Genomic DNA, 27,669 nt, shown 5'->3' on the forward strand with positions numbered 1-27,669 from the left:
CAGGGCCCTGCTGTCACTCCCCGCGCTGACAGGAGGGAGCTCGCTGCGCGTGGCGCCGCGGGGGCCGCCGTCCGCCGAGGACGGCCGCGTTACCCTCTGCCCCGCGCCATCTGCCACCGGCCGAGCACACCAGGACGGCTCGAGTGCCGCGCAGCTGGAGCGACAGAGCGCGCCACGGCTTCCAGGCCGGCAGGGACCTCCCGTGCCAGCCAGACTGGTTAAAAGGATGCTGCCGTTTGCTTAATGGCTCTCCCCCACATTGCTGCCTCTGAACGGCGTGAAGAGCGCCGTTTCCAAACCTGATGCTGCTCCAAAGCCCCGTGGCAGGAGCTGCTTGCTCCCCCCCCACCCCGCCCTGGGTCTCTCCGTGCCCGGCGTGCCCAGCCCTTGGTGTGGCGGTGCTCCTGCCCGCGGCCCTGCCGCCAGCATCGCGCTCTGTCCCCACGGCTCCCCGCGTTATTCTGCTCCATTATGCAGGCTCCCAGCTCCGCAGGGCTGCAGCTTGCTGTTTCTCACCCAGCAGCCTCCAGGCGTGTGTGGGTACCTCCTCCCGGGCTGGCTGGGGACGCCGGAGGTGACGGGTGGCGTTTCTGAGCAGAGGATGGAGCTCCCCTGCCGTGAGATGACACCGCCTTCCAAGCCACGTTTCTGCTGACCCCCGCTTTCCAGCTGGCCGTGCCGGTGGCTTGCAGCACGGGGACAGGAGGGGTGTGTGGACGTGGTTGATAAAACCCCCGGCTCAACACCTGTGTGGTCCTGCTCCTGAGCGGGGCAGGACAAACGTCCCCGTGCCCAGAGCCCCCCCGCAGCAGGGAGGCGGCGGCAGCGTTCCCTTCCTGCACGGGGAAGGAGCTTTTGGGTGATGAGAAGGCTGCAGCCTGTGACACGGCCACGTCTCCACCTCTGCTCCCCCGGGACACCTCCGCCGGGCCCCTTCCGTCCAACAAAGCAGCGGCAGAAGGAGCCTCCGTGCGCTGCGCAGCGCCGGCGCCCGGGCGCAGCTGATGCTGGCGAGGCCACGGGATTATTGTTTCCCTGACAGCAGCCGTCACTGCTACCTTTGGATTTGTTTCAAGACGCTCAGCGGGCATCTGTTCCGCGAGATGTTAAAGGCTCTGCCGAGCTGCATGCTGAGGAGGCTCCTGCACCAGTTGAGCCGGGGGGGGTGCCGTGACGGGGTGCCCGGAGGGTGCTGCGTGTCACAGGCTGCAGGGCTCTGAGCCACCGGGAGGGACGTGCCTGCTGGCACCCGCAGGAGCCCGCTGTGGACATCCCCACCAGCCCACAGCCCGCGCTGTGATCACCCCCCACCGGCACAGATCAGCCCCCGGAGGCCACAATCCGGCAGGACCCATGCTACTGGTGCTGAGAGGCGTGAAAGGCCTTTCCCAGCCTGCCTTTGTCTTAAAAAAGGAGGCTTTGGGGTAAAGCGTTTCTATTTATAGGGAAGGGCTGGCCACGGAGAGTCACTTGGAAATGCTCCTGCACTTCAGGTGCGTGCCTTGCCCAGGCAAACTCTCCGAAGCGGCCAAGCTGCAATGGAGACCCTATTTTCCAACCCCAGCCCCAGAGATTTCTGCAGTGTTCCTCCAAGTTGCAAAGTACTTGTTGCAAAGACGAAAGAGCCCTCGTGGCCCCGCCAGCACCCAGGCCCTACGGCCTTTGGTCTCTGCACCTCCTCCTTCGCAGAGCGGAGAGGTCTCAGTGGCTGACCCGGAGCCCGGGCAGCCTCCCCAGGACATGCTGAACAAAGGCTTTTCGCTCCAAGGAGCAGGGCGACAGCAGCAAACGCTCCCCAGGGTTTCTGTGCTAACACCTTCGCACGCTGGTCAGCTTGTTCCTGGCAAACGCTGCAAGGCTTCTACATCAAAGGTGTCGCGAACAAACATTTGAGCTAACCATTGACCAGGAGAACACTCGGAGCAATGAAATACTTAGCGAGCCGGAGAAGTTCTGAGATAGCAGGAATGCACGGGAAAAACGAGACCCTTCAGGCTAACACAGAGGAGAGGCGACTTCTGCTGGATGCAGAGCCAGGACTGTGCTGGGATCTGCCGGGAAAAACAAACGCTGAGGCCAGCTTTTACAAGGCACAGCCGCTGGAGAACGGCGGTGGCATTGCCCTCGTAAGGGGTCAGGCCCCCAAGTAGGAGAGGTGCTTGGCGGCCCTGCAGGTGGGCGCACAGGGCCCCTGGGGACAGGAGAGCAGGACACCGGGACTCTGGTCACCAGGGTCAAGAGGGTCTGTGGACGTCCCTGCCCCTCCTGCTCGCCGTGCCGCGGTGCTTTGCAGACCGAGGGCAGCCCACCGTAACACGTCGGGAAACAGCAAAGCATTTCGAAAGGGAAAATTTATTTTGCTGGGAAACAAGAAGCGGGTTATTTTACCCTCCTGCCACGGGGAGCTGCAGAGCCTTGATCAGCTGCCACCAAACGTCCCCCTGCGCGGGGCACAGCCCTCGCCCCGAGCAAATCGTGCTCCACGGGCCTCCTCCTCCCACCCCACGGTACCTGCTAAGTGATTTGCTCCTGGTGGAAGGTGCCTGCTGACCCAGCAGGTTGGAGCTGCTTGTTTAACAGTTTCCTGGCTGCCGGAGTGGCTCCTCCAGCTTTCAGAAGTGGCTGCACGCAGACGGGAGCGCGGAGAGCCCGGGAGGAAAGCAACGCCTGCAGGACCGCGGGGGTGCGGGGGGGGGCTGGCAGGCTCTTCCCTGCCAGCAGGAGAACAAGGTTTGAGCACTTTCTAATATTAATTAGACCTTTTTCTGTTAAGGAGTCATGTCAGATTTTGCAAATTAGCCTCGCCTTGCTGACACTTTGTGAAGAGCCCGAGCCGGTGCTCCTCAGAGAGCCAGGCTGGAGCGCGGGGACTTCCCAAAGCCACTTTCCACAAGACATGGACCTGCAGGGACACAGAAGGGACAGGGACAGTCCCCACACGGCGCCCCTGGACGGGGTGGGATGCGGGACACCCCGCTGCTTAAGGTGAGGAGTTTGCTGGGCTGGTGGCAGGGCTGCTCTGTGCTCACATCCTAATGCCTGCCGCTGGCGGGCTCCACACCTGCACCTCGGGGAGCCCTTCAGACTTTTTTTTTTCCAAACTGAGGGAGGAAGCCCCTGCCTCTCCTGCACAGCGATTCCTGGTCCTGAGAGAGGAAGGACAGAAAGAGGCACTCTTTCCCCTGCATCCCCCTGCACAGCCCATGCCTGCAGAGCCGCCGTGTCGCAGGGACGGACAGGGGTCCGGCTGCAGCTCCCCGGGAAGCTTGTGTCGAGGCAGGCAGAATAATCGGTCTTTGCCCTTCTCTGGTGCCTTTCAGCCGAGGATCTCAAAGCACGCTGATGTGGAGGCTAATTAGGCAGAAACGGCACAGCTGGCAGGACAGCGGAGGGACGGGGGGAGCAGCGCTGCTCCTGCGCTGCTCAGGGTTGTGCATCGGCTCTGCCCTGCCTCGGAGTAACTCCCGCGTGTCTCTCCCTCCCCAAAATGGCTGTTGATGCTCCCGGTACATCCCAGGCCACGGCAAAGCTCACTCGCTGGCAGCCATACACCAGTGATTAACACGATGATTTATTTTCCAGGCAGTGAAGAGCCTGAGCTCTAATCCTGACACCCTCATCAGTTTGGAGAGCAGAGCAAAACCTGTGGGCTCACATCCCCTTTGCCTGAGCAGTGCTTTGCAGGTGGGCAGCATGAAGCTCTGTCCCGGGGCCAGACTTTCACCAGAACGAACGCTGCCAAAAGTGCACAGGGACACGAAGGGGCACGGCCAAGGCCGTTGTGGCCATCCTGCAGCCGTGGGACCACCGCTGGCAGGCAGGGTGCTGCCCCTGGGCACAGCTCTCCTGGAGATGCTGGGCAGTATCAGGCTCCTGCCTACGGATCAGGTCCATCCTGGGCTGTTACACGCAACCCAGCAGCTGACCACGGGAATGTCCCTTCCCTCTCTGACCACCAAGCTTCTGGCTTTGGGAGCATCGTGCGGCAACGAGGTCCATGTGCTCCCCATGCTCCTCATGGACAAGCGTTTCTTTTCTCAGGTTTCAGGTTTCCCTGCTCTTCCCAGGGCAGCTCAGTGTCTCACTGGTCTCCCAAGGTAGGTAAGGATGTAGGTAAGGAAGCTGCAGAGCATGCAGTGAGGCCCCCCCAGCCTTTGTGCCATGGGAGAGGCAGGAGGGGTCCTTCCAGCCCTGCCAGCACAAGCAGCCTGCACAGCTCCAGCCCCAAATGCTCCAAGAGACGGTGTCTGTCCACTGCTGCAGGCTTCCCATGGTTGGGAGAAGCCATGGGAGGAGATACAGGGTGGACAAACACGTAGAAAGAGAGCGCTGAAGGACATCTATAGGAATTAGACCATCCGTCCTCCCTGCAGCGGTGTCCACCTTGAGGGACGGGAGGCTGCACGAGACGTGCGCGTTGCGGACACAAACCCTTCCCTCCCCTCCACACAATGAAAACCGCATCAATAGATCCCCCATCTGCTCACATACATCACACACTTCACTCCAGTTTATTAGCTGGAATAAATCATAAATATTTCATTATACATCAACGACGCTCGACTCCGGGAAGGCGCAATCCATCACCTCGACACTCCTTGCGACCTGCCGCCATGCAATAAGCTTTCCAGTCTATTAAACAAGATTGATACAGTGTGCTAGGATGGACTAGGGGAATTTATTTATGGAGCGCTGGGAGAGGGAGGGCACCGAGCTCCTGGTGCCACACGGACAAGCAGGAAACGCTGCCATTAGCCACTTGGACCTGGGCAAGGATGGGGAGCCGAAAATCTCCCACCCAAAATCTCTGCTCAGCACCACCACGCTCACCACGAGCCGTCAGCATCGTGAGAAAGGCAGTTGCTGCTTTTCCGTGGTGGTGCACGGGTTTCTCAGTGCTGTGAGGGCGGTGTGTGCCCAGAAATACTTACTGTAGAGATTTTGCTGCTCTTCGTAGCCCCCGGCTCCTTTTAATGCCACCCCTTCTCCTTTACTTCTACGGGAAAATAAGACATTTTCCAGCTCCGTGAAAGCCAACAGCAAACAGAGCAAGGAGCAACCAGGAGCAAGCCCCTCTCGGCCTCAAACACGCCCTGAACACAACAAAACCTTTCCTTCCCTATGTGCTGTTGTTTCCAAGCCGGAGCTCACGGAAAGCCCAGCACCAGCCCCGCAGACACCTTCCCCGCTGTGCACCTTGTGGGCAGCTGCAGGTCGGCCCCCGCTTTGGGAACTCGGTCCGATCCACCCGGGGGAGATCTCCCCTCTCTGAGCCTCATCTGCCTTGGGGAGCATCAGTGCCCGTGACGCCGTGGCCGCACGCCGCGGTAGAGGCTGACGGATGCTCAGCACGGCGCTGCCTCGACGCGCGGCGAATCCCCAGCCCCTCCGCGGCACGCCGCGCCGCTGGGATTGATCGGAGGCAGCCTCCCTCCTGAGGGGGATTGACGCAGCCTCAGCAACGATGATGTATGCGTACGTATCTATTTAATGAAATGCTAAATGATAGGCTAAATAACGGAGGCAACTTTAGCTTGATTTATTGCGTGGGAATGAGTAACGTTTGTCACTGCTGACAGCCATCTTGGCTAGGAGCAGGCTGCTCCAGAGGTCACGAGCACAAATTGTGGCTAATTAACACCAATTAGCACTCCTGAATTTCTGGATTTTGGCCCGGTTGCGGAGGCCTGCTGAGCAGCAGTGCGCGTCCTGGCTCACACAGGTTACGGGCCCTGGGCGCAGCGGGCTCTCCGCTCACCTCCTGCTCACAGCCCTTACACCCAGCGGACCAGCAGGCACGGCAGAGCAAGGGCTGAGCCCTGCAGCATCCTGCCCTTTCAAACGAGGAGCAGAACTCCCAAAAGATCAGCAACCGCAGCTATACAGGCCCCAGAGAAGAACTGGCGGATCGAGAAAAGGGACCCCAAAACCCAAGCCAAGCAAAGCCAAGCCGTCAAAGTCAACCACAACCAACACCCAGCCCTGCCCTCCCCGTCCTTTCCTTAGGTCCTTGGACTCTCTCTTGAGCTATAAGAGGCCTCCAAAAGTTCCTGTTCAGCCTGATCCCACGTGTGAAGTTTAAATCTCTCACTTCTGCTTTTTGCACACATTTTCCACCCTGCGCAGAGCTGCTGAGTTCCCGGGGTGCGGCTCGCTGCTGCTGCGGGTGGCTGTGCGGAGCCGGTTGAGCCCATTTATCCTCACCCGTTTGCTGGTGAAACGCCTTCCCCACGCTCTCTAAACCCAATGACCAAAAATAAACGAGCTGCCTCTGCGCGAGGACTTGGTGTGCTCCAAGGCACCGCTCTCGCCCCAGCGTACCGAGGGCAGCGCTGCGTTTGCGCTGCCGTCATTAATAAAGCATCAAATCGGCCCGGGGGGCGGGGAGGGAAGACAGAGACGAAGAGGGAGAGTTTGAAACTTCTTTAAAAAACACATGCATATTAACAAAGCACCAGTTATTCATGAGGAAGCCGTCTCCCCTCCCCAGCATCTCCCAGGGCTCCCGTTCACCTGGGTGCTGCCTGGGCGAAGCACGAAGCCTTCGCACCGGGAGCAGGTTTCCGCAGGGAGAAGTGCCGGCACCGCGCTCCTCCGACCACAAGCCCTGGGGGGCGGCACAAAATCTGCAGTCGGGAGCAGCATCACTCCTGGCACCGGCAGCACTGACAGCCTCAGCGCGCTGGCTGGCAGCAGCCCTACCTATTTACTATCCATTTCGCTGCCAAAAACCTCCGGCGGACCCGCAGAGCGGAAGAGAGGAGGGCAGCGCAGCAGCTGCAGCCCAGAGATACGTTTCTGTGGTTGCGAGCAGGCGAAGCAGCTTTCAGGAGCTGGCTGCTCCACTGCAGGTCCTGACCATAGGTACACGGTGTCAGGGAGCCCCAGCACCGGTGCTCTGGACACCCCCTTGATGGATCTCCTTGCAAAAGCCAGCCCAGAGCCTCCTCCAGGTCCAGAGCAAATCCTGAAGCTCTGCTTCAACCCCCCGAAGGGAGGAGGGCTGCATCCTCTGCTCGGAGGAGCTGCCCCGAGGGGTCTGGATGGAGACTCCTTTTCCAGAGGTGGCTTTCACATTCCCCAAGCTCAGCCCAGCACCGGGAGGCTCGCTGCTGCCTGCACTGCAAGCAGGATCTGGCCGGGTGATGGTGGGAGCCCTGGTGCAAGGGGCAGACATCTGAGGTTGTCCTCATACCCGGAGCATGATGCAGGCTGCTCACAGCCTCCCCCCGACACAATATCTGAGAGTGAGAGGTGGCTGTCACGCTTTGCAGGCCGCTGTCCGCTGAGGCAGAGCAAGATTTCGATGCTGCTACAGCTTTGTACCTGCATGAAATCTGGAGGTAATTTAATGGCTCACAAGAAAGGAAATAAATCTATTAGAACGGAATCGCTGTTTGTTTACGTATCTTGCCATGAACATCACCACGAGCAGCAGCAGCAGCAGGTGTATGTGCAAGCACCATTTATTTACATAATAAAATTGCCAAGTAGATTTGTAGCTCAGGGGCATCCTTGCCTCTCCATGCACGCGCCTAACTCCCATTAGCACTAATGGCAGCCGCTGTGTGCTCAGCAAGCCGAGCCCAGACCCTCCGACTGCCCTAATGGCTCGTTCGAAGAGATGTAAGGCTGCAGACGTCTCGATGTGTGGGCTCCTCTCCCCCTGACTCTGCCAGGTGATGGGAATTGCGCCGCAGCTTGGAGCTGCTTCGCAGTCCTCCCCATCTGCGAGAGCTGGCAGGGCTGCTGCCGAGCTGCCTGTCCCGGGAGAGGAGAGGTTAAGCAACCGATTCCCTGCTCTCAAAACTTCTGCAGAGACCCCTGGAGCATCCAGCACTGGGAAAAAAAAAAGAAAGAAAACCAGAGAAAAAAAAAAAAAAAACCACCAGCCTGGAATGAATTCCTGTCATGCTCTGCACAGGGAAGTTTGTTTGTATTCCACACGCAGCAGAGCTGAGCCTGCTGTCAGAGCCACGCTGGGAGAAAGGGCAAAACCCTGCCGAGATGAAAGAATGCGAAGCACTGGTACAGCCTCCCCTGGCATTTACACCTGGAAAAAAAAATCACTCAAGGGCATCTCACAAAGAGCTGTGCTAATAAGGCACCGCTCGCTGACGTGCTGTGTGGCTGTGCAGCACGAACGGAGCCGTAGCAGCGCAGGGAACACCAGCAGCATCTCCGGGTACCTGGGAGGCGAAAGCCGCAGATAAGACAAATTTGATTTCCAACCAGAAATCCTGAGCCGTGCTCTCCCCCACGCTGCTCCCAGCCGGGGGACAGGGGGAGTCGGGGACCTGCTGTCAGACCGACAAGGAGCGCAGCTACTCCTTGTCTTGGCTGATAAATCAGTGATACCTTCACCTCTTGGCTGGGTTTTTAAAGGCTTCCCGAGCTTAATGCGTCTCTCCGGCAGCAGGGCGAGAAGCCAGGATGATGTTCAGTGACCCCGTGCTGTACCAGGGCTGCCCTTGTACATCTCAGCCCGTTTGGTGCCAGTTACCCCTCGTGCCCTGCCCTACAGCCCCGACCCAGCCACAGGTAGTGTGCCTCGTGCTGTCACGCAGGTCTGCCTCTGGTCACCTGGGGACTTTTCTCCTGGAGCACCTGACTGATTAGAGCACCCTGCCTGGCACAGGAGAGAAATAAAGGCAATATCTGCAGGCAGGGGCGGACTGACCTGCTGCGTCACCGAGTCCTGTGGCACCGCACCTCCACAGGATTCACCCCACGGGTGCATTTTCTGCTCACTCTGGTTTGAAAGAGCAGCTGTTCCCAGGAGAAAAAAAGCCCAGGAAATAACAGGAAAGACGCAGGTCAATTTTTGTCCGCTTTGAATGAAAATCGGCTCTAAGCCCAGCCGTGGGACTGCACCAAGGAGGTTGTGGTGGACAGACGAGGTGTAGTACACCGGTTGTACACCCAAGCGTGAAGCCTCGGGCTGTGCACCGGTAAGTCGAGGCTGTGGGAGGATTGCTGATGTCTCTCACCAGAAATGCTCCCCACGCCCACGCTGACCGCAATGGGCAGGGGATGGGCGCAGCACACACACGCGCCAGGAGGCTTCCTTCTTCGTGCCCTGCAGTGCTCACCCCGCGCCCAGCACCGCCTCGTGTTCGCTGAGAGACACAGGGGACTCTCGGCAAACACGCCAGGCTCGTCTGAGGCTGGCAGCTCTCTAAAACCCACAGATGAATAGGCCCAGCAGCTTCAGCTTCAGCTGCGGACACGTTAATGGAGCTTGGAAAGCATCACCCACTGCGCCTCCTCCAAATTCAAAACCCTCTCCTCCCCCCGCGCAAGATGGGCACCCCAGCAGGTCCAAATGGCCAGCAGGCTTTGGCCAGGGAACACAAAGGCCCGTCTCCGGACTGTTGTTTCAGGGCCTCGGGGACTGCTGCATATGGTCCCCGTTCCAGCCTGGGCGTGGGCTGGCATCCGACCTCGTTACACGACGTGTGCCAGCAGACAAAGTCCTGGGCACCGGCTTTCGGCAGGGAGGGGAGAGCACCAAAAGGATTAGCAGGAAAGCCAGGCCTCAGCGGGGCCTGGTTGCCTTCTGGGGCCCGTCTGCCCTCGGCCAACGTGCTGCTTCTCATTTCTGGGCCTTCCGTGTCTGGCTGCCCCAAATAAGGGGAGCAGTTTTGGGAGGGTTTTGGAGCAGGGACCGGGGTGGGTGCACATAAACACGGTGCTGTTTTAACTCCTGAGCGCACGGGAGCCCCAACACACCGATGGGCCTCACCGAGACACCCAGGATGGTCCCGGTCTAGGGTGGTGGGAAGTTTCTGGTGCTTGGACGTACTGAATGGACTTGTCCACGCTGCCCAGCTCTACCAGCTGGTCCCCAAAGACCTCGCTGCCCGTCCTCCCCAGCCCGCCGTGGCTCTCGCACCGCCACCACCAGACCGCGGCTGCACGCCCTGCTCTGAGGGCACCACATCTCCGTAACGGAAAGCAGCAGATAAAACAGCCAAACCTCTGAACGCTCCTGCAAGCCAGGCAGCCAAGACTTTGTAGGTTCACTCGTCATTAGCAGGAACTCATGGGTGACTGATATGACACAAGTAGGCTGGGCGGAGGGAGCCCCCCCCCGCTGCTTACAGCCAGAATTACTGCAGATGGGTTTGCCCAGAGGACAAGCCAGAAAGGAAAACGGGTAAGTAAAAATGAAAAACGTTTTTTCACATTAGCATTTAAATATTTATAGAAATCCCTGCAGACAACAAGATGAAAAAGAAAACTCAAAGAGTAATAAATAAGTAAGCGCTCCAAGGTGTGGCAGCCCAGCTGAACACGGCTGCCACTCAGCTGGTGGAACTTTGAAGAGCACGGCAGCCATGCGTGCATGGCCAAAAATAATAATTGTAATAATAAAAACCTTAGACTAAACCCCTTTGCTTTGGCTTCTGCCCTCTGCAGAACAGCTGAGGGATCAATTACACCTCAGCCAAAGACAGTACTACCTCTTCTTTTCAGCGCGGTGACCCGTCCCAGTCTCTCGTGAGACGAATTATTAAATAAAGCGGAGATAACGATGGGAGGATGTTGACTAAGAGAGGCAGCGGTGGGATGTGGGGAAGGATATCTGCCTTAAATTGTTTGCTTAACTACCAGGAGCCCATACTTTTGCTTACAGCATAATACCATTAGTCGTAAGTAAATATGTTCTCAATTGTCTCGAGCGAAACCCACAGGGATGACTTGTGGAAAGGAAAGAGCCTGGAGCGATCACGTCCTAGGATGCTCTGTCCCGGCTAACAGAGCGGGCATGGAGCAGCACGTGCCAGAGATGCTCAAAGAAGAGATGCTCAGCCCTTCTTCAAGCGTTACTGCCAGCCTGAAGTACAAACACCTACAAAAACGTCGCCACTTAGCAGCACTTGGCCTTGGGTTACGCGTGCCGAAAACGGGCCCTCGCTTTCCTGGGCTGGGGAAAGAAGGAAATCGGGCCCCTGACTGCCCGGCTCATCCCGTACTCAGTTTGTGCGATTCCACCGCCCTGCTCTGTGCTCCGCTGACGGCGAGGCTGGGTTACGTAAACCAAACGCCAAAAGCGTTCAGCAAGCTAAACAGATCGCGTGGGCACCAGCAGAGTGCCTCAAGCAACAGGAAACAAGACAAACGAGGAGCGAGAGAAGGCCGGGGACACAAATAAGGCCGAAAAATGATAGATGGGCCAGGTGGAAAGAAGGCGGGTTTTCACCGAGCTTTTGTAGGGCAATTCCACCTCTGCACGCACCACCAGCTCTTCTCGGCAGCACTGAGTGGCCACGCTGGCCTCTGCAAACCTGAAGACAGTTTGTATGTTGGGTGATCACTTCAAAATCTTGTCTCTGTCTTACTCCTTTCCTACCCCAATGCTCTGCACCGGAGTTCTGTAAATCCACCCCCTCGGTCAGCGCTGCAGACAGCTCGGCAGCGTTCACCCTGTCTGCTGAAGGACTTCCCAAAGTCCCGCGGTCACGGCTCGGTGTGACAGTGAAGACACAACAAACACTCATCTCCCTGTGCCCGGTGCCCGAACCACGAGCGCGGATCCAGTGAAAATCCCTGGGGCCCCGTTCCAGCCACACTCGAGATGAGAGGCGTTTTGACACCGCCTGCAACGGGACCACGTCCTGACCTCTGCCGACTGCTCAGGGATCTCGCTCAGATGCTGTGACGCTGACCTTTCCCTACGGGGTTTTTAATTTGCCCTGGAGGAGACACGCTGTTTATACAGCAGTAAGTAGCCACTTGAACAAAAGCTTTGCCAATGATCCAGGAGGGCCTGCCAAATACCACGAGGAAGATGATTGTTCAGCCCATTTCTTCCCCACATCCTGTGCTCTCTCCTGCTACCGCTGACTCCCCCTCTTAACCCACTCGTGAGCTTGCAGTTCTCTTGCTAGATCTGACAGGCTCAGCCTGAAGTCTCCACGACAGAGCCCAGCTGGGGCTGTGGACAGGATTCCCTGCGTTAATCCCTGGGATGGGAAAGGATGGGAAGGGAAACTCCCCACAGTCATGCATGAGCCCCTCTCCCTCCCACTGCTGGAGCAGCACCACCACAGCACACCTTGAAAGGTACCAGCAAGAAGGTGCTGAGAGCAGAGCCTGGAGTTCGCAGGAACCTGCTGTTCCCACGGACTTTCAGGTGGGGTGCAATCGCTCCATGCCACTGGAAATCGGACTCCGTGCACTGGAGGTTCTTGAAAAAGTGTGTGGTTGGCATCCACGATGTTTGATAAAACTAGAGCAGGGCTTTGTGGGAGAGTAAACAAATTCTGTGCCAAAAGCTGCTCTCATTTACAGCTACAAAAATCCAAAGTTGCTCTGAACTGCTGAAAACATCAGTCTTGCAAGCAGTCAAGGAATTACACGGGCTGCATTTCACTGTGTTCGAATGATCCTTCGACTTCCAACCATCAGGCAAACCTGACAATGTTGTCTCCTTATAGCTCCAGAAGAAGGAATAAATATCTTTATGCTTTTACTTATAGGAACACCTTTTAAATAAGGACTGGGTGGAAATGTGAGCCCACCTCGCTGCTGGCCTGAATTCACCGGGCAGCACGAGGCTATTCCGTGGGTGCCTGCAGCCTCTGGCCCCGTCCCATGCAGACCCAGTGGAATATCCTTCCTAAGCAGCATGCAGAGATGTGTTTGGGATATGCTTGGGATTTTTTTTGGTGTCCTTTCATGTGCCTTCATTTGTGGGTCCAACTTATAAGCTGCTAAGAAATGAAGCAGGTGAGCATACCTCCTCCCTGCCTCCAGCTCCCCCAGCTTTTCAGCTCAAACGCTCGGTCACATCACTGAAAAGAGGAGACAGAGCCTCGCACGGTGCCTCGCTGCCATCACGCCTGACTCACGGGCTTAAACTACAGCAGGGCTTAAAAAGAAGCTCCTTAAACCCAGCCTCAGAGGGAGCCAGCACTTCATCCGATGGGCTTACCGAACTGATAAGTCACATCATCTGCAGCACATTATAATTAAGGCATCGTTTTTTTAAAAATAGAATTTGCATTAACTGAATTTATGACTAGGAGAGACACTGCAAACAAACAGAAAACCTGCAGATTAGGATGCTAATTAGATGCATTTCTATTTATAACCTGCCTTGATCAGGCTAAAGTATTTCTGTTTCAGGTGTCAGTGCTACTCCCACAAATGTAAGCAATTCCCTTGGCAGGGAAACACCTGCTTGTCTCTGGAGACAGGCAAGTGCCAGGTACAAAAGTCGGTGCCAGAGGGACGGGATGGGAGCTGCTTGCTGCCGCCGCCCCTCTCCTTGCAGATGGGGCAGGGGGGGCCAGCCTGAGTGCAGGAACGGGTCTGGCCATTAGCAGCCCAAGGGGTTTCTTACAAACACCGGGTTTCTTTGGGCTGGAAAACTGTGGGCGGCTTTGCCTTTTCCACCAGAAGTGGTGGGGTGGAAATCTCCAAAGAGCCAGGGCTGAGAACGACAAGGATCCTGGGGCCAGCAGAGCTCTCCAGCTAGGAATACAAGGCCAGCTCCTGGCTCCCCTAACGTAACGCTCGAGGACCACGCGGGTTCTGAGCTGGGGCCGTTCCCCTCTGCCCACGAGGAGCTCAGCCCGAAGGCAGCAGGCAGACACGAGCAGGTCCCTGCAGCCAGCCTGAGAGCCGCTGGGCTTCTCCACCTGCCTGGGGCTTTGTGGCTGCAGCAGGAGCAGCGCCACAAGCCCCAGCGCTCCGCACGATGCCCCCAGCTACACCGAGGTTTTTCCTGGCTGCCGGAGCTCGTGGAGCACGGCCGAGAGGCCTGAGCTGAGGGAAAGGCGTCTGCAGCAAGCACACACACTCAGCGTGCTGCTGCCCAAGCCTGGCAGCGTTTGAAAGGCTGCCAGGACTGATGGGCGCTTCTCATTTCTCCTGGTGATGTCTTACTCCAGATGAATTTCTCTCTTTTTATTTTTTTCTTTTTCTTCTTTTCTTTTTTTTTTACCCTGGAGCTCCCTCTTTCACTGCAGAAATCCAGAAGGAATAAAGATATAGAAATAAAGGTCTACCCTGCTCTTCAGCCTTCGACAGTGGCACGTGGAAAGTCTTCTGGGCGACAGGAATTCTGGTTAAAGTGAGCCTGGTGCTTTCGTGACCTGCGTAAAGGGATCTAGCCCAAATTCAGTGATAAAACAGGACTTAGCAATGGGAAAAACAGCCACAAAGTTGTTTTTTTAAGTGCGGCTTAAAGAAAGAAACTTAAAAGATACGAGTCATCATTTTGAGATGTGCATCAAACAAGTTAAATAACTCTTACTTTCTTAACGGCATATTAATCAAAGTGCATTGATTCCTGAATCAGATTCTGCGACCAACAAGCTTTCTATCTTCTCCATCCTGATGCATGCATTAAGAGAGTTTTACTCTGACAGATACAATATAGCAATCAATAAAATCTTATTATATGGAGCTGAGATACATGGATTTGTTGCAGGATTTATGCACCACTTTCAAGCCTGGTGCTATTTCATGTCTCAGCCTTAACCTGTAATTGAAAATAAATCTCCCTGAATACACCAGATTCTAATTTTCTGGATGTATGGGCAAACGTGAATGGAAGCTGGCCTTCCCTGGGGGAGCAGGCTGCTCTCTGATCCTGTCGCTCCCCGCTGAGCACACCACCGTGTTGCCAGATTCCTCTGCAGGAAGCGCCCAGCCTGCCCCGTGCAGCCGGGAGGGCACCGGGGCAGACAGGCAGCGCTCGGGCATCACGCAGCTCCTGCAGATCCACCGGGCTCCCAAATCCTCCGTCCCCTTGCTCACGGCTACAAGCAGCTTGCTGCCTGAAGAGCACTGCCTCCTGGGCAGGAAAAACTCAATCTGACAGTGCCAGAGCCTGGCGATACGACGGGATAGAAGGACAACGATTGGGGATTGGGATGACCGCGGTGCTGGAAGCTGGTGTTTGTCTGCTGCCTTCCTCCCGCTCCTGGGGTGCGCTCGGCGATGGCTCAGGGGCACCCAGGTTTGCTCTGAGATCGCCTCCTGCCTCGCGGGACAGCTGCAAAGGGGGCGCAGCGCAGCAGACAGACGGCTGCGGGCATTTCTCCTCCGGGCCTGCCTCACCCTCTGAGGGCTCGGCGCTGTAGGACAGCAGGTGGATACCCAGCAGTCTCCCTGGAAATGGCCGGAGGGGACTTTGATCTAAGCAGCTCTGTCAACAGCATTAATACAATAAAAATAATCAAATTCACTCGAATGGAAATGAGAGCCACGGAGAGATAGGCAGACGATGGTGCGAACCCAAGGAAATAAAGGGGAAGGGAGCAACAGTAAATCACCGATGCCACACCAGGAGTTCGGATGCTTCTCAAAAGAGCTGAGATCTTGAATTCATCAAAAGGTCACGGCAGCATCATGCTGCTTTTCTTCCCGTAATACATACACATGTATTTGTTCCTCCTCTAACTGCAGGCGCGGAGCGGGCACGTTTGCAGAGGGATCTGCACAGGCTCCTGCTCGAGGCACACGTGGTGTTTGCCTCTGGTCCCGAGGGGGAGGAAACACAGGTCTGCAGTTGTTGCACTGAGCTCCTCGTCTCTCCCAGATCTCCCCAGCAGCAGGGCAGGGTGTGAGAGTGCTGGCGGCCAGAGCCTGCCCCATTTATTTTTCCTCCTGTCACGGAGGGAATGGCCATCCCCAGTGCCCAACCTGATGTCGCTTCCTTTGGTAAGACGGTTTCGTGGGAGGAAAAGAGATTTTAATAAAAGAGCTGTCAAACAAAAAAGAAAATGACTGCTGCCATGGAAGTGCTGGCTCTCCTGTTTTTTATTTTGGTTCATATATTTTCTGAAATAACACACGATAGCTTGATTTACAGGAACTGCAACCAGAAACAGAACTGGCCTGAGGAAGGTACCGGGAAATAGATGGTCTGCAGCCAGAGAGGACTTAAAAATGAAAGATCCCTTTGTGAGTCTGAAACTGCAGAAGGCAGCCTGGAAAATGACCCGATGGAACAACATTTCAGGTGGTTTGCAAGTTTTGAGCGTGACCTGTCACTGCGGGAGCACGCCTGGAAGGGGAGGAAGAGGCGATGGGGGAGGCAGGTCACTGCCCGCAGAAAGGGGGGCACCCAGCAGTGACACAACGTGCCCCCGGCTGCCCTCCCCGGCACGAGGACTTGGCTGGGGACCAGGACCTGCCAGCTGAGTCGTGGCCCTGCCGTGCAAATCTTCTGCGGGGGGGGGAGGTCTCGGGTGGGAGACTCGAGGGGCTGCAGGCCTGGTTTTGCTGTGGAATTTCAGCCCCCTCGCCGGCTGCAGCAAGCAGGGCACCTGAGAGCAAGGGCGTGCAGGATGGGTGCTGTGCGCACAGAGGCAGCCGGTTTGAGAGCCTCCTGCAGCGCTGCGCGGTGCCAGAACCAGGCCTTCTGCTGCAACCCGGGCTTCAGGGCTCCTGGGTGAACTCCAATCACAAAGCCAAAGGAGGGAACGAGCTCCGGTGACGCATTCTTGGCTCTGTGTGTGCAAACTCTGAGCGCAGGTGCCCAGCTAGAGCCCCAGGCTGCCTACGCTCGGGAAAAGCAGTAATACGTGCCCCGCGTATGGCCCTGGACCTTCCCAGCCGCCGGGCACCCTGCCCTCGTGCCCGGTCTCCGCGCAGTGCCGCAGCCGCCACCAGCCTTCCTGGTGACACAGGCACCACGAGGCGCAGCACGAGCAGCGCTCGCGGTTCCCTTGCGGTAATTACTCTTCATTTGCTGACCCGCTGCTTTTTCGGAGTGCCATTAGCAATCAGCAGAGTGCTAAATTACAGCCGGGGAGTTATCCACGCCGCCTCCAAGTTCGCTCTCTCCGAATCTCGTTCCTGCCGCAGCTGAGCACGTGCACCTCTGCCCTTGGGGAGCGCAGGGGACCTGCACCCTGCCAGCTTGGTCTCCTCTCCAAAATTAACCACCTCTGCTTAACGTGGGCTAATTCACCCCCCGGGCCCCGGGCAGCGCCAGCTGGTTATTGCACACCACAGCCTCCGTGGTTGCGTGAGGTGGCTTCTCACCGCCACACACGTGTGAGAGCCCCGAGGGAGAGGCAGCACACGTCCCTGAAGGCTGCCAGCAGCGCTGGGGGCAGGCAGGGCGAGCCGACGGGTCTCACTCAGCACCACCAGCTTTTTTTCCCTTGGAATAAAGCAGCCCTGTCGGCCTGGCAGTGGGCAAAGATGGAGCAAGCAGTCAGGAGAGGGGAAAAAAAAAAAAAGAAAGGCAAAGAGAGGGGAATGGGGTGGGGAAGAGAATGAAGAGGCTGTCCTCCTCCTGAGGGTGCTACCGGGTACCAGAGGCTGCCTGTGGTGTGTCCTCAGCACCCTCCGAGCTGGCCCCAGCCCCAGGCGAGTGCCTCCGCTCCCCTCTTTATCCCCAGCTCTGCGGCTCTGCTCGGCGAGCGAAAGGGTTAAGTTTAATTTATACTGATTTCTATTTAATATCATTCTCTCCCCGTAGGAGCCGGCAGCTGTGAGCTGATTGTACTCTCTCATTATGCAGTCTGTATCACTAATGGCCTGTGACAAAGGCATGCCATCTTCCAGGCCTTACCCCCGAGAGCCAATTAAACACACATACTCCCTTCCTGTTTGCAGCGCATTACAATGAAATTAAACTGAATTTCAAAATCATTTTCTCCTAAAGACATCTCTTTGCAATAATTAATGCATGCTATTCCTTTGCATCTGAAATATTCATCAGGAGCGTTGACTACAAAAATTTTTAGAGCTGATTGCCCTGCACCCGGCGCTGTCTGCCCCTGCTCCAGCACCAAACGTGGCCCTGGCCCGGGATCGGGACCTGTGGTGACACCCCCGGCAGGGCAGCCCCGGGTCTGGTTCGGAGCAGCAGTGATAATAAATCACGGCGGCGTCGCGAGTCGTCCGTAAATACGATTACAAAGCGGGCATCAGAAATCCAGCCCGGTGCTCCTGGCTTGATGGCACCGCTAACGCGGGGGTAAAAGGGGAATGGGAAAGGCAGGGCTGCTTGTACGTGGAGGCTGGGCCATCATCAGGCATCCCACCCTCCTGCACTCCTGAGATTAGGGGACGGTTGGGATCGGCACCGCCAGACAGACGCGCTGCGGGCGTTTATCCCAGCGTCCAAACCGCTCGTGGCCGGCGGCAGAGGCAGCAGGAAGAAGGGTGGCCAGAGATACGAACCGACCGCTCGAACGCCGGGACCAGAGCCTGCAGAGCCACCTCAGGGCACCACCACGCTTGCTGTGGGCACGGGGCTGGTTTATAATTTAATCCGAATCGCGGAGCTGTCCCGGGGGACGGGAACCTCTGCCCGAGGAGGCCAAGCTCTAGCGCCGCGTGCGGCGCGCTGCGCACAGAGCGGGAGGCGTAGTTCAAGGCCCATCACTTATTCATGGTCTGTCACGTCTGTTCCGCTTGGGAAAAGCCTTCCGCACAGTATCCTCTTGAATTTGTTATCCCACATTACGGACAGGATCAGCCTTAGTTCTTTTCTCAGGCCTCGCCGCCCCAGCCATGGCTGCTGCAGGTAGGGCGGTCGGGGCTACACCCGCTGCCAGCAGAGCTTGATCATAACAGGATTTTTTTTTTTTTTCTGTTTGCAAACATTTGATAAAATCAACCAAGGTGCACTGCAATACGTATTGTTACTACTAGGATATTATCTTCTGGTGAAATCTGGTGAAATTTGATCTGAAGGAATCGAACACCAGAGGTGTTCCCGTCCCTGGAAACATAAAATATTTGAAAAATGTTCCTCACTCCCAGTCCAAAGGGAAAGGCAAATCCCAGGAACACACAGAAAAAAAAAATTCCTTTGCATTTCAAAAACACACCATGTAAAAATAAAATGAGCCCCAGATTCAAAACAAAAGGTCTCTATTTGGAAGACGCGGACCTCTCACTCTGAAAAATTTCAAACCGCGACACCCTGGCAATTCTGACACGTTCCCAAACTGCTTCCCTGCTGAGGACACTCACCGTGATTCTCCCCCAAAAAGCTCATTTAAATTGAGCCACGCCATGACCTGCTGTCAGGCGCTGAGGCCGTAGGGCTCAAGTCCCCAGGAAGCGCGGTGCCGGTGTGCTGCGTTTCCAGCAAACAGCCCCGAACATCCCCCGTTCCTTGGCTGAATAATTAGGGACAGTGCACATGAAGAACCGACGTGAACCCAGATCCCGTTCTCCAGACCCAGCACAGAAAAAAAACCGACCTCCCTCGTCCGGACGCCGCGGGCAGAGCAGCACAGTACCTGTTTTGAACCAGCCGTCGGGCGTGAAAGCGTCTTTTGTTTCCTGGGGTCTGTTCCAGTACTCGCGGAACACCGAGGGCCCCCTGACGAGCAGCTCCCCTTCTTGGCCTTCAAAACCCGGAGTCACCTGCAACAAGCCAGGAGGGAATGAGAGTGAATTCCGCCAGGGAAACCAACCCATGCGGCAGCCCTAAAAATCCCCCGTCCCCGCTCGCTGCCCTGGAGCCAAGCGTGGTGCAAGGAGAGGGATGCTGGAAGGGCATCGGCGGCACGCAGCATGCAGGGCTGGTACCACGGCTTGCAACCTCCAGGCACCCTGTTCGGGGCACGCACCCCACTGGGAGCCCTGTGGCTGTCTCTGTGGCAAGACCGTCCCTTCCCATGGCAATTAGGGGATGGATGAGAGCAGGCCACGGAGACTGCACCCTAAAAAAACCCCCACGTCCCAGACAAGGACATGTCCCATCCCCAGAGCGCTGCTGCCCTCCAGGCCTGTGCATCTAGCCGTGACAGCAGCAAGCAAAGGGTTAGCGGCCGGCTCAGCCTTGGGAGTAGCAGCCGGGGACGCCGGCCACCAGCTGCAGCACTTGGCCCTTGCAGCAACCCGTGGCCGGGCTGGCAGCGGGGAGAAGCCCTGCCGTTCCCGGGGGAGGCAGCACAAACAGCCCTGCTGCTGCAGAAACGGGCTGCGGCGTGGCGAGGGGAAGGCAAACCCAGAAGGAGCACCGAAGCGAAGCCAAAACTGAGCTTCCCGGGGAGCTGCTTCACCAGCTGGTGGGGTTTGGTCTCCCCAGCTCTTCCAGAAATAGAAAACGGGGTTACTACTGGCTAAAAGTCACGGCTGTCCCGCAGCAGGTGGGAGATTGGATGCTGACGGTGGCAGCACGAGCGCCTCGTGCCCCTCGCCGGCTGACTGCGGGCCCCTGGGGGCTCAGCACCGTGCTCCTGCAGGCAGGAGGAGGCAGCGGGACGAGGCACGCTCCTGCGACTCCGACATCCTGCTGTCTGCTGTGTTGATAGAGAGAAACCTTCGCTTCCCCAAACTGTCAATCTGACACTGTTTTTTTTTCTTCCGAGGAGGTGGCAGGAAACACCATCTGATTTGTTCTCCGGGATGCGCGGCTTCTTTCGGGCTCACTGCGAGGCAACGGCTCTAGTGACAGCTCAGCACCCTGCAAACGTGCACGGGCAGGTTTTCTATGGCAACAGAACTGAATATCCTGCTGTTATGGAAACCAGAGACTCACGGGAGGGTCGCAGACCTGCCTGACATGGCACGGCGTTCGTCCCTCCTGCACGTACGCTGCTCTGCAATTCCCGGGCTGGGAGACGAGGCACTAGCGGCGCGGGCGTAGCACCGCCCGTGGGACCGTGTTAACCTCAGGTCCTTTGCAGGGAAGATGTGCAAAAACCCCTGCTGTGAGAGGAGGTCACTGCGAGAGCTGCTCCAGCCCCTCACGGAGCAGGCACCTCGCGGCAGCTCCCAGCCACTCTGCACTGGAGCTGCTGCAGCACCGACGGGGTTCCCCTGGGACCCTGGAGTGAGCGGTGCCAGAAACGCGGCCACGAGGGAAACCAGTAACAGCAGTACGGGAACACCAAGCGGAACCACAGAGCAGGGCAGGCTTTGTATCTCCGCAGTCTTTGATGGGAACAAAGCTTTCATAACAGAAAACACTCAAAAAGCTGCTTCTAAGGTACCGTTTGTGCTTTAAGTCACGTCGTCCTGACGCGCTGTCTTGGAGGACACGGTGACACGGGGCTTTCCGCACAAACAGCCCGGGCACTCCGCAGAATCGCTGTTTCCTTAAATGCCTCAGCACGTCAGGAGCCGGAGCGAGCCCCCAGAGTCCTTGCTGGGCAGTATCTCCTCCACCCTGGAGGTGCTGCAGGATAAAAAGCTCGTTACTGCTAACGAGGGGAGCTCGGCTGAACCACGGCAAGCTGAGGATGGTGCCGGACCGGGGCGCCCCGGGGGACCTTGGAGAGGGAGCCTGAAGACCAGACGATGCGTGGGCACAGGAAGCCCTGGGGTCTGGAGAGCCCAGGGCCAAACCTCGGCACCTCCATCGGCAAAGGGGCGCGAGGCACAGAGCCCAGAGGACATGCAGGAGCCGCAGCGGATGGGACACGCCAGGCGGGCTGCCAGCGCTGCCGCAGCGGCTGCCAGCTGTTTTGCCGTGTGGCCGTTTCCTCTCCCTCCTTTTCCTGCTGGCCTGGCCGTGGCACCACAAACCAAGCAGCTTCCCCGAGCAATTCCACGAGCCCAGTGCCACCGGTTTCAGCTTTGCCCCTTGGGAAGCACACCTTGAACTCTCCCCAGGCCGATCCCACCCCGTGCGCCCTCCAGCAATCCCTGCTGCACCCCACCCGCTGCGCCCCAGCTGGAGACGATTCACTATGAAATCTTCCTCACACCGCAGGCATTTTAATCACCGGTGTGAGCTCCAGCACCGGTCCCTGGAGCCGTCAGCCTGCCTCCGGCTCCCCAGAAAGTGCTGGGAAGGGGGGCAGCAGAGGTAAGCGCCCCCGAGGACCTGCCAACAGCTGCCTCGGATTCCTCCACAGCCCCTGCCAGATTTGATGTCTCGCTGAAGGTGAGCAGAGATGTAAATGTGGCCATGCCGAACGCCTCCGTGCCCCCAAGGCAGGGCACGGCACCGCCGCTGCCCCGGGGACCAATCCTGCACGGCGTTTACCTGTGCGCCGCTGCTTCTGCTGTGAATCAAACCTTGAACGAGCTCCAAATTTCCTGTCAGATCGAGTCAAATTTTGGCAGAGGCTCAACCCACGTCTTATCTAGAGCAGAGCTCCTTGGCAGCAGGCACCTCCCTGTTGTGTAATTTAATGATGTTATGGCTGGCTTGCAAACAGTAAAACAGAAAGGCCGTGACGTTATCTTAATAGGATTTTGCTCGCTGAACTCCGAATGTCACTGGCATTGCTCCCCAGCGTAGCGGAGAGGACGCGAACCGCCCCGGTGCCAGCGGCCTGGGTTGCCTGAAAACAGCACCAGTAAAAATTCAGGGTTCAAGGCATTTTTCTGCTACAGCCCCTTGCCTCTGATCCCTGCTAGGACCACGTGTACGCACGCAGCCAGCCCGCTGCAAGGCAGGGAAGCGGGCGTTTTTGCGGCAGCGGTGTGGCTAGCTGGTTTGTTTCCTTTCTCCTCCAAATCTCAGCGGTCCCCGTTGTTGATACGCTGGAACCGCGTCACAAGCAGCTGCTGAAAGCATCAGCTTGCTAATTGCACAGATATCCCTGTCTCCGAGTGCCACATTTTAATGCACGTTTCGACTGCTTTAATGCATTCGAGCAACTTTACCAGAGAGCCCCCGCGTGCCCCGGCAGGCTGCTGCTGCTCGAGAGCTTTCCGCTGCAAAATGCACCCGGTGAGTTGAGCTGGGCCAGCCGGCGTGCTAGATAAGATTACATTTTCCACGCATGGAAATAAAAGGTTGTAATAAACCCTTTGAAGGAATAAATCTGGGTGATTATAAACTGCATGTTTTCGCCGCTTCCATTTTACCTCTTCATTAGCAGGAAGCGAGGGTGGTTGGTAAATAGCTGGGAATCCCCACTTGGCAAGCAGCCCTGTGATTTGTTCAAAGTGGCCATTTGTTTTCTTGTGGTCTCTGATCTGTGCTGTGCCCCTCTCCTCCGGGAGCTGCAGGAGAGGAGTTTCTAATGGACGGTAATGGAATTAGTAGCTTTTATGGAGGCAGACGTACGGCAGCACGGCTTTCGCTGGGAAGGAGGGGAGGCACGGCAAATGCCTGAGCAGAAACATGTGGGAGACAAAGAGCGAAAGTTGAAAGGCAGGTCTGTAAGGAGAGGCAATAACTTTTTATTAGACTGATAGAGCGGGGAGGAAGACAGACACGCTTGTAGGAGAAAAAAAAAAAAACAAAATCCTTCTTCAGGCTGGAAACAGCAGCAGGATGCCACTGGTTGGCGTCAGGAGGAAACGGCCAACTTCCACCAGACCTCTCCTTCCCCCCAGCCCCAAAATAATTACCTAAGCCTCTTTCCTGGGTGAGCAGCGGAGGCTCAGGGCTGCAGATCTGAGCACCTTCTCTTAGGGGTGCCCACCAGGGATGGCACAGCCCTCGCCGAGGGGAAGCGCAAGGCTGGGTGGGGCGGTGGCAGGAGGGCAGCGCACGGGGACCCTTCATGCTATGCGGGTCTTGAAACATTTTCCTTCCATTCCTCCCTACTTTTCCTTCTATCCTCGGGTCTCCACTCTTTGTTTCACCCCACCTACCCAGCCACAACCTGGTTTTCTTTCACAGGCCTCTTCCTTCACCAGCAGGACTGCCAGAGCAGGAGGGAAGAGCCCAGCACGCACGGGCTGGGCACCGTCACTGGCACAAGGAGGAAAAGCAAAATCATTGACATTTGGGGGGAAAAATTGCTTTTGCAACGCTGCCTCCTCTGCCACAGCCGGCACCATGCTCCTCAGCTTGGAAATACTTGGCGCTTTCCCCACCTTATAAATAAGTGATTACTGTAATCAAAATAATTAAGCAACCCAGCCTTTTAAGTGACTAATAGAAGACAATAATTTATATGTGCGAGGTTTATGGAAGTGATGGAGCCCTTTTAGCAGTTCTCACAGAGCAGTAACTTTTTTAAAACAAACAAGCAAACAAAAACCCGTACCAGAGGATGGAAAATAAGGGAACAAATCCCAGAGGAGCAGCAGGAGATGGTCTCAGCTGAGGGCACGCTCAGCACCGACTGCTCCCGTTTTTGTGAACTCTTCTGCCTATTCAGCTCGATGCTGGCAGCTTGGGGAGAGATGCCTGTCCACAAGCCATCGCTTTACGAACCCACATCCTATTTTTTTCCCCGTCATTCGCCACGCTCAGCCAAATCAACCACAGCACTTGTGCACAGCTGGGGAAGGCGGAGGATGGATGCCGAGCCATGTCTCGCCGCCTCCGTAGCCACCATCAGCACTTCCAGATGCTCTCTGCCCCTCCGAAGACCCCTCACTCAATCCTTGGGGATTTCGGGGGCCACGAGAGCCCTGGTGACACAGCAGAGCCTTGCCACAGCGCAGCCTCCAGCAGCTCAGCACCCACAAACCCCAGGGGAGCTCCGGGCCCTGCTGGGACCCTGCTTCTCCAGCACAGGGGGTGGTGCTGGGCCCAGTCCGGGCCTCTGGGACCAGGGAAGTGAGGACGTGTTTACCTGCCTCCTAAAAGGAAGCCGGAGACCAATAATGTGCTCGACACCCCCTTTTAATCACTGTCTCCCTGGGTCATATTTGAATGGATGTCCTCGAGGTGCGAGGCTTGCTAGCGCACTACCAAATTACCAGGCAATCTGATCTCTCGTGCACATTCATAATTAAAAATTCCCCGCTAAGTTGCATGTTTTTGTAAAAGCATTATCTTTCCTATGAGCTCTGTGTCCTGCAGCATCCTGCAGAAGGCAAGCAGGAGGCAATTTAGACACAGAACAATTTTCCTCCTGCTGGAAAAAGGCAGATTTCTGCTCCTCAGGGACACGGCGCAGCGCAAGAAAAAAAAAGCAAAAAACAAAAACCCCAAGCCCAGACTGTAATCTACAAGGCCACATTTCACATCTGTTTTTGTAATGTTAACTTTTATAAAAGGGCTGGGAATAACACAATCAATTTACTTTTCATTTTGGAAGGTTATAAATTTAAAAGCAAGGCTGGTGCACGGCGGAGCTGGAACGCTGGAAGTTATTCTCAAAAAACCCAACCCTCTACTTACAGCAAATGCTGCTCCACTGGAAACAAAAGTGACCGTATATATTTTGGGGCAATACCGATTTTTAAAAGTTACCACACTGATCAAGTCCAGATGATTCCAAAAGAACCACGGAAAGCAACCAAGGTTTGGGAGAGGTCAGTCTTCCCTGCCGCTGCTCCACGGACCCCAGACTTCTTGATCTATATTAACACCATAAATTAGCAGTGTAACGCCATTCCAGAAACGCCAACAGCTCTCCACTCTGCTGTTCTCATCCCTCTTGTTTGCAGGCCTCGGAAGATAACAAACGAGGCGAGATGTCAGCACATCTTCCCACTCTCTCGGCTCTGTTCATTAGAGGCAGGCTCCCGACGCGCACTCGCAGCGCCCGCTCTGACTCCGGGCTCGGGGGCAGGCAGGGTGCCAGGCAAGGATTCAATTAGTGTCCCACCTCTGCTTCGTTTTTCATAAGCCTCACTTAAAAGTCGAGGTCGGCGGGGCTGTGACGTGCTCTGACTGCAGACGGCCGCGCTGCCCAGCAGCCTCTAATTGCCTCCTGGTGCTAAGCGGCCCCGGGGCGGCCGCTGCCTCTCCTCCTCGGCTGCAGGCTCTGTGGGGCACAGACTGCCCCTTCTGCTGGTCTTCTTCAGCATCTCCCCCTCCTCGTCCTTGAGCAAACGTCTCCGAGATGTGCTACAGCAGCCGCAGCCTCCACAACCCGATGGAGAAATACACCGCGGGACGAGGCAGGAGCGCAGCTCCTTAGCACGCGGGCTGAGCCCACAGAGCAGAGGGATTCAGGGGTGAGGCTGCAAAAATAAAAGAAGCAAGGGGCTGCACGGGCAGAGCTGCTTCCATCCCACGTCTCACAGCACGGGAACAGGAACTCCCCAGCTTCCCAGGCTGATCCACCGGCAGACGGCTCTGATACAGAGCTAGAGAGAAGGGCTGAAGACCGAAAACAGCCACGATGGGAACAGAGAGGAATCCACCCCTCGTCCTTCACGCTGGGACAAGCAGGGTGCCAGCCTGGTGAAGGGGACCAAGGACAGACATCCCAAGGCAGCGGGAATTCCTTCTCCCCCTGCAAGGGGGAACGAACGCATAAAATGATAATAGAGAGATTAATGGATAGCTTGAGGGTGCTGTGACCAAGGTTAGCCCAAAGGAAGCACTCGCGGAAGGAGGGTTGTTCTTGACAGATGGACTCAATTTGAATGCACAAGGAAACAGTCTCCCGGGATTGAAGCTGCTCCTGTGATAAGAAAGGCTCTCAGCTGAGGAACACAGGGACGTGGTGCTAACGTCATCTACCTCCACCTTTACTACCAGGAAAAAGAAAAATACAGCTGTGGCCTCAAACAAAAACCATCAGACAGACAGAGAGGAGGCAGGGGTATAAATACCAGTAGGAATGCAATTACTGACTATGTTGACTAAGGAACTGGATGTGGTCAGTAAGAAACAGCTCAAATGTTTATGCAGTAATGAAAGCAGGCCGGGTAACAAAACGGAGAGACTTGTATGACTTGGGCAGGACACAAAGCAGGGCACTGAGGGGATGAGAGGAACACGGGGAAACAGAAATCATAGCTGGAGTATACAACACAAGCAGTGTCCAACGCTCAGAGGGCTCTGGAAAGAGTTTTTGGAAGAAGTAAGGGCAGAGGCAAACAGCAAACAGGAAAAATGCAGTGCGTGTTTACCAAAGGTGGATTGTGCCAATGACCTGAGGACTGAGGTTCCAGACGGGGGAAAAGCAGCAGACCTGATCCCAGCTGCCTTCCACAACGTCCCCCCCACGCCGCCTGCCTGGGAGGTGGTTACTGGTGGCAGAGATCATGACCTGAGGGCCAGGCTTGTGACACTGGCAAAGCCCTGGGTGGGGGGATGAAGTCCTGCAAGCCCCCGTGGTGCCGAGGCAGCCTCGTCAGCCACCGTTGCGCGCCCTGTGGCTCAGCCTGAATTTCACCCAAGTCCCGCGCTACAATTTGACCCTAGGTGCAAGCATCCTGCAAGGCTTCAGCACCATACGGCCCACCCTGCACGGGCAGCAGCAAGCCCCCGACGGGAGATGGAGGTGGGGTGCTGGAGGTGAGGCTGAGCGTCGAGAGACCAGCACACGTGCCGGGAACATTTCACAGTGCAGCCAGGGAGCACGGCGATGCTACGCCCAGGGGAAAAGCCAACTCACACCAGCTGCTTCAAAACACCCCACGGGCGAGACGGACGGAGGAAAAAACTGTGCAAGAGGTGCACGTGTGACTGCACCTCCCGTGGGACCTGGCCCACGTACACTGACAGCACCCATGGGAGCCTCGTGGGTGCCCAGACCTTGGAGCAAGCCTGACTTTCCCCACACACCCCCGGCGGCTCGGTGGTGACCACGCATCCCCCCGCCGGTTCTAGGAAGGTCTCAGCAGACTGTGAGCGAGGTGGAGCTGCCCTCCAGAGGGTCCCCAGCGGCTCGGAGCCCTGGCCCCGATACAGGGCGAGGGGCTGGCTGTCCCCACGCCGGCAGCCCCGCGGCTCGCTGGCACGGAGGGGCTGGCGAGCGGCAGCGAGCTGCTGGCAGATGGCGGAGACGCGGGGGGCACGGGAAGGAGGGGCCGGGAGATGCTGGTGGCTGCGGGGAGGAACGGCCGCAGCAGAGCCGGTTCCCGTCCAGGACGACAGCTTGCATATGGATAAACAACGAGATAATTACAACCTTGAAG

General features: G+C 56.8%; 1 protein-coding gene across 4 annotated transcripts in view; it reads right to left on the reverse strand.

The window, feature by feature from the left end:
- ACSF3 (acyl-CoA synthetase family member 3) overlaps positions 1–27,669 on the reverse strand; it is a 58,207-nt gene that overhangs the window by 6,458 nt on the left and 24,080 nt on the right. For 2 of the 4 annotated variants that reach the window (XM_067004260.1, XM_067004261.1), the window contains exon 7: positions 19,227–19,353. The exons of 1 other annotated variant lie outside the window; for it this stretch is intronic. In XM_067004260.1, the coding sequence (XP_066860361.1) occupies positions 19,227–19,353 (127 nt within the window). Of the gene's footprint in view, positions 1–9,704; positions 18,701–19,226; positions 19,354–27,669 lie in introns of those variants that run through there. One more of the 4 variants, XM_067004263.1, reaches the window with a different exon arrangement.

The sequence above is a fragment of the Anser cygnoides genome, chromosome 12, assembly GCF_040182565.1.
Source record: "Anser cygnoides isolate HZ-2024a breed goose chromosome 12, Taihu_goose_T2T_genome, whole genome shotgun sequence".
NCBI classification, from domain to species: domain Eukaryota; kingdom Metazoa; phylum Chordata; class Aves; order Anseriformes; family Anatidae; genus Anser; species Anser cygnoides.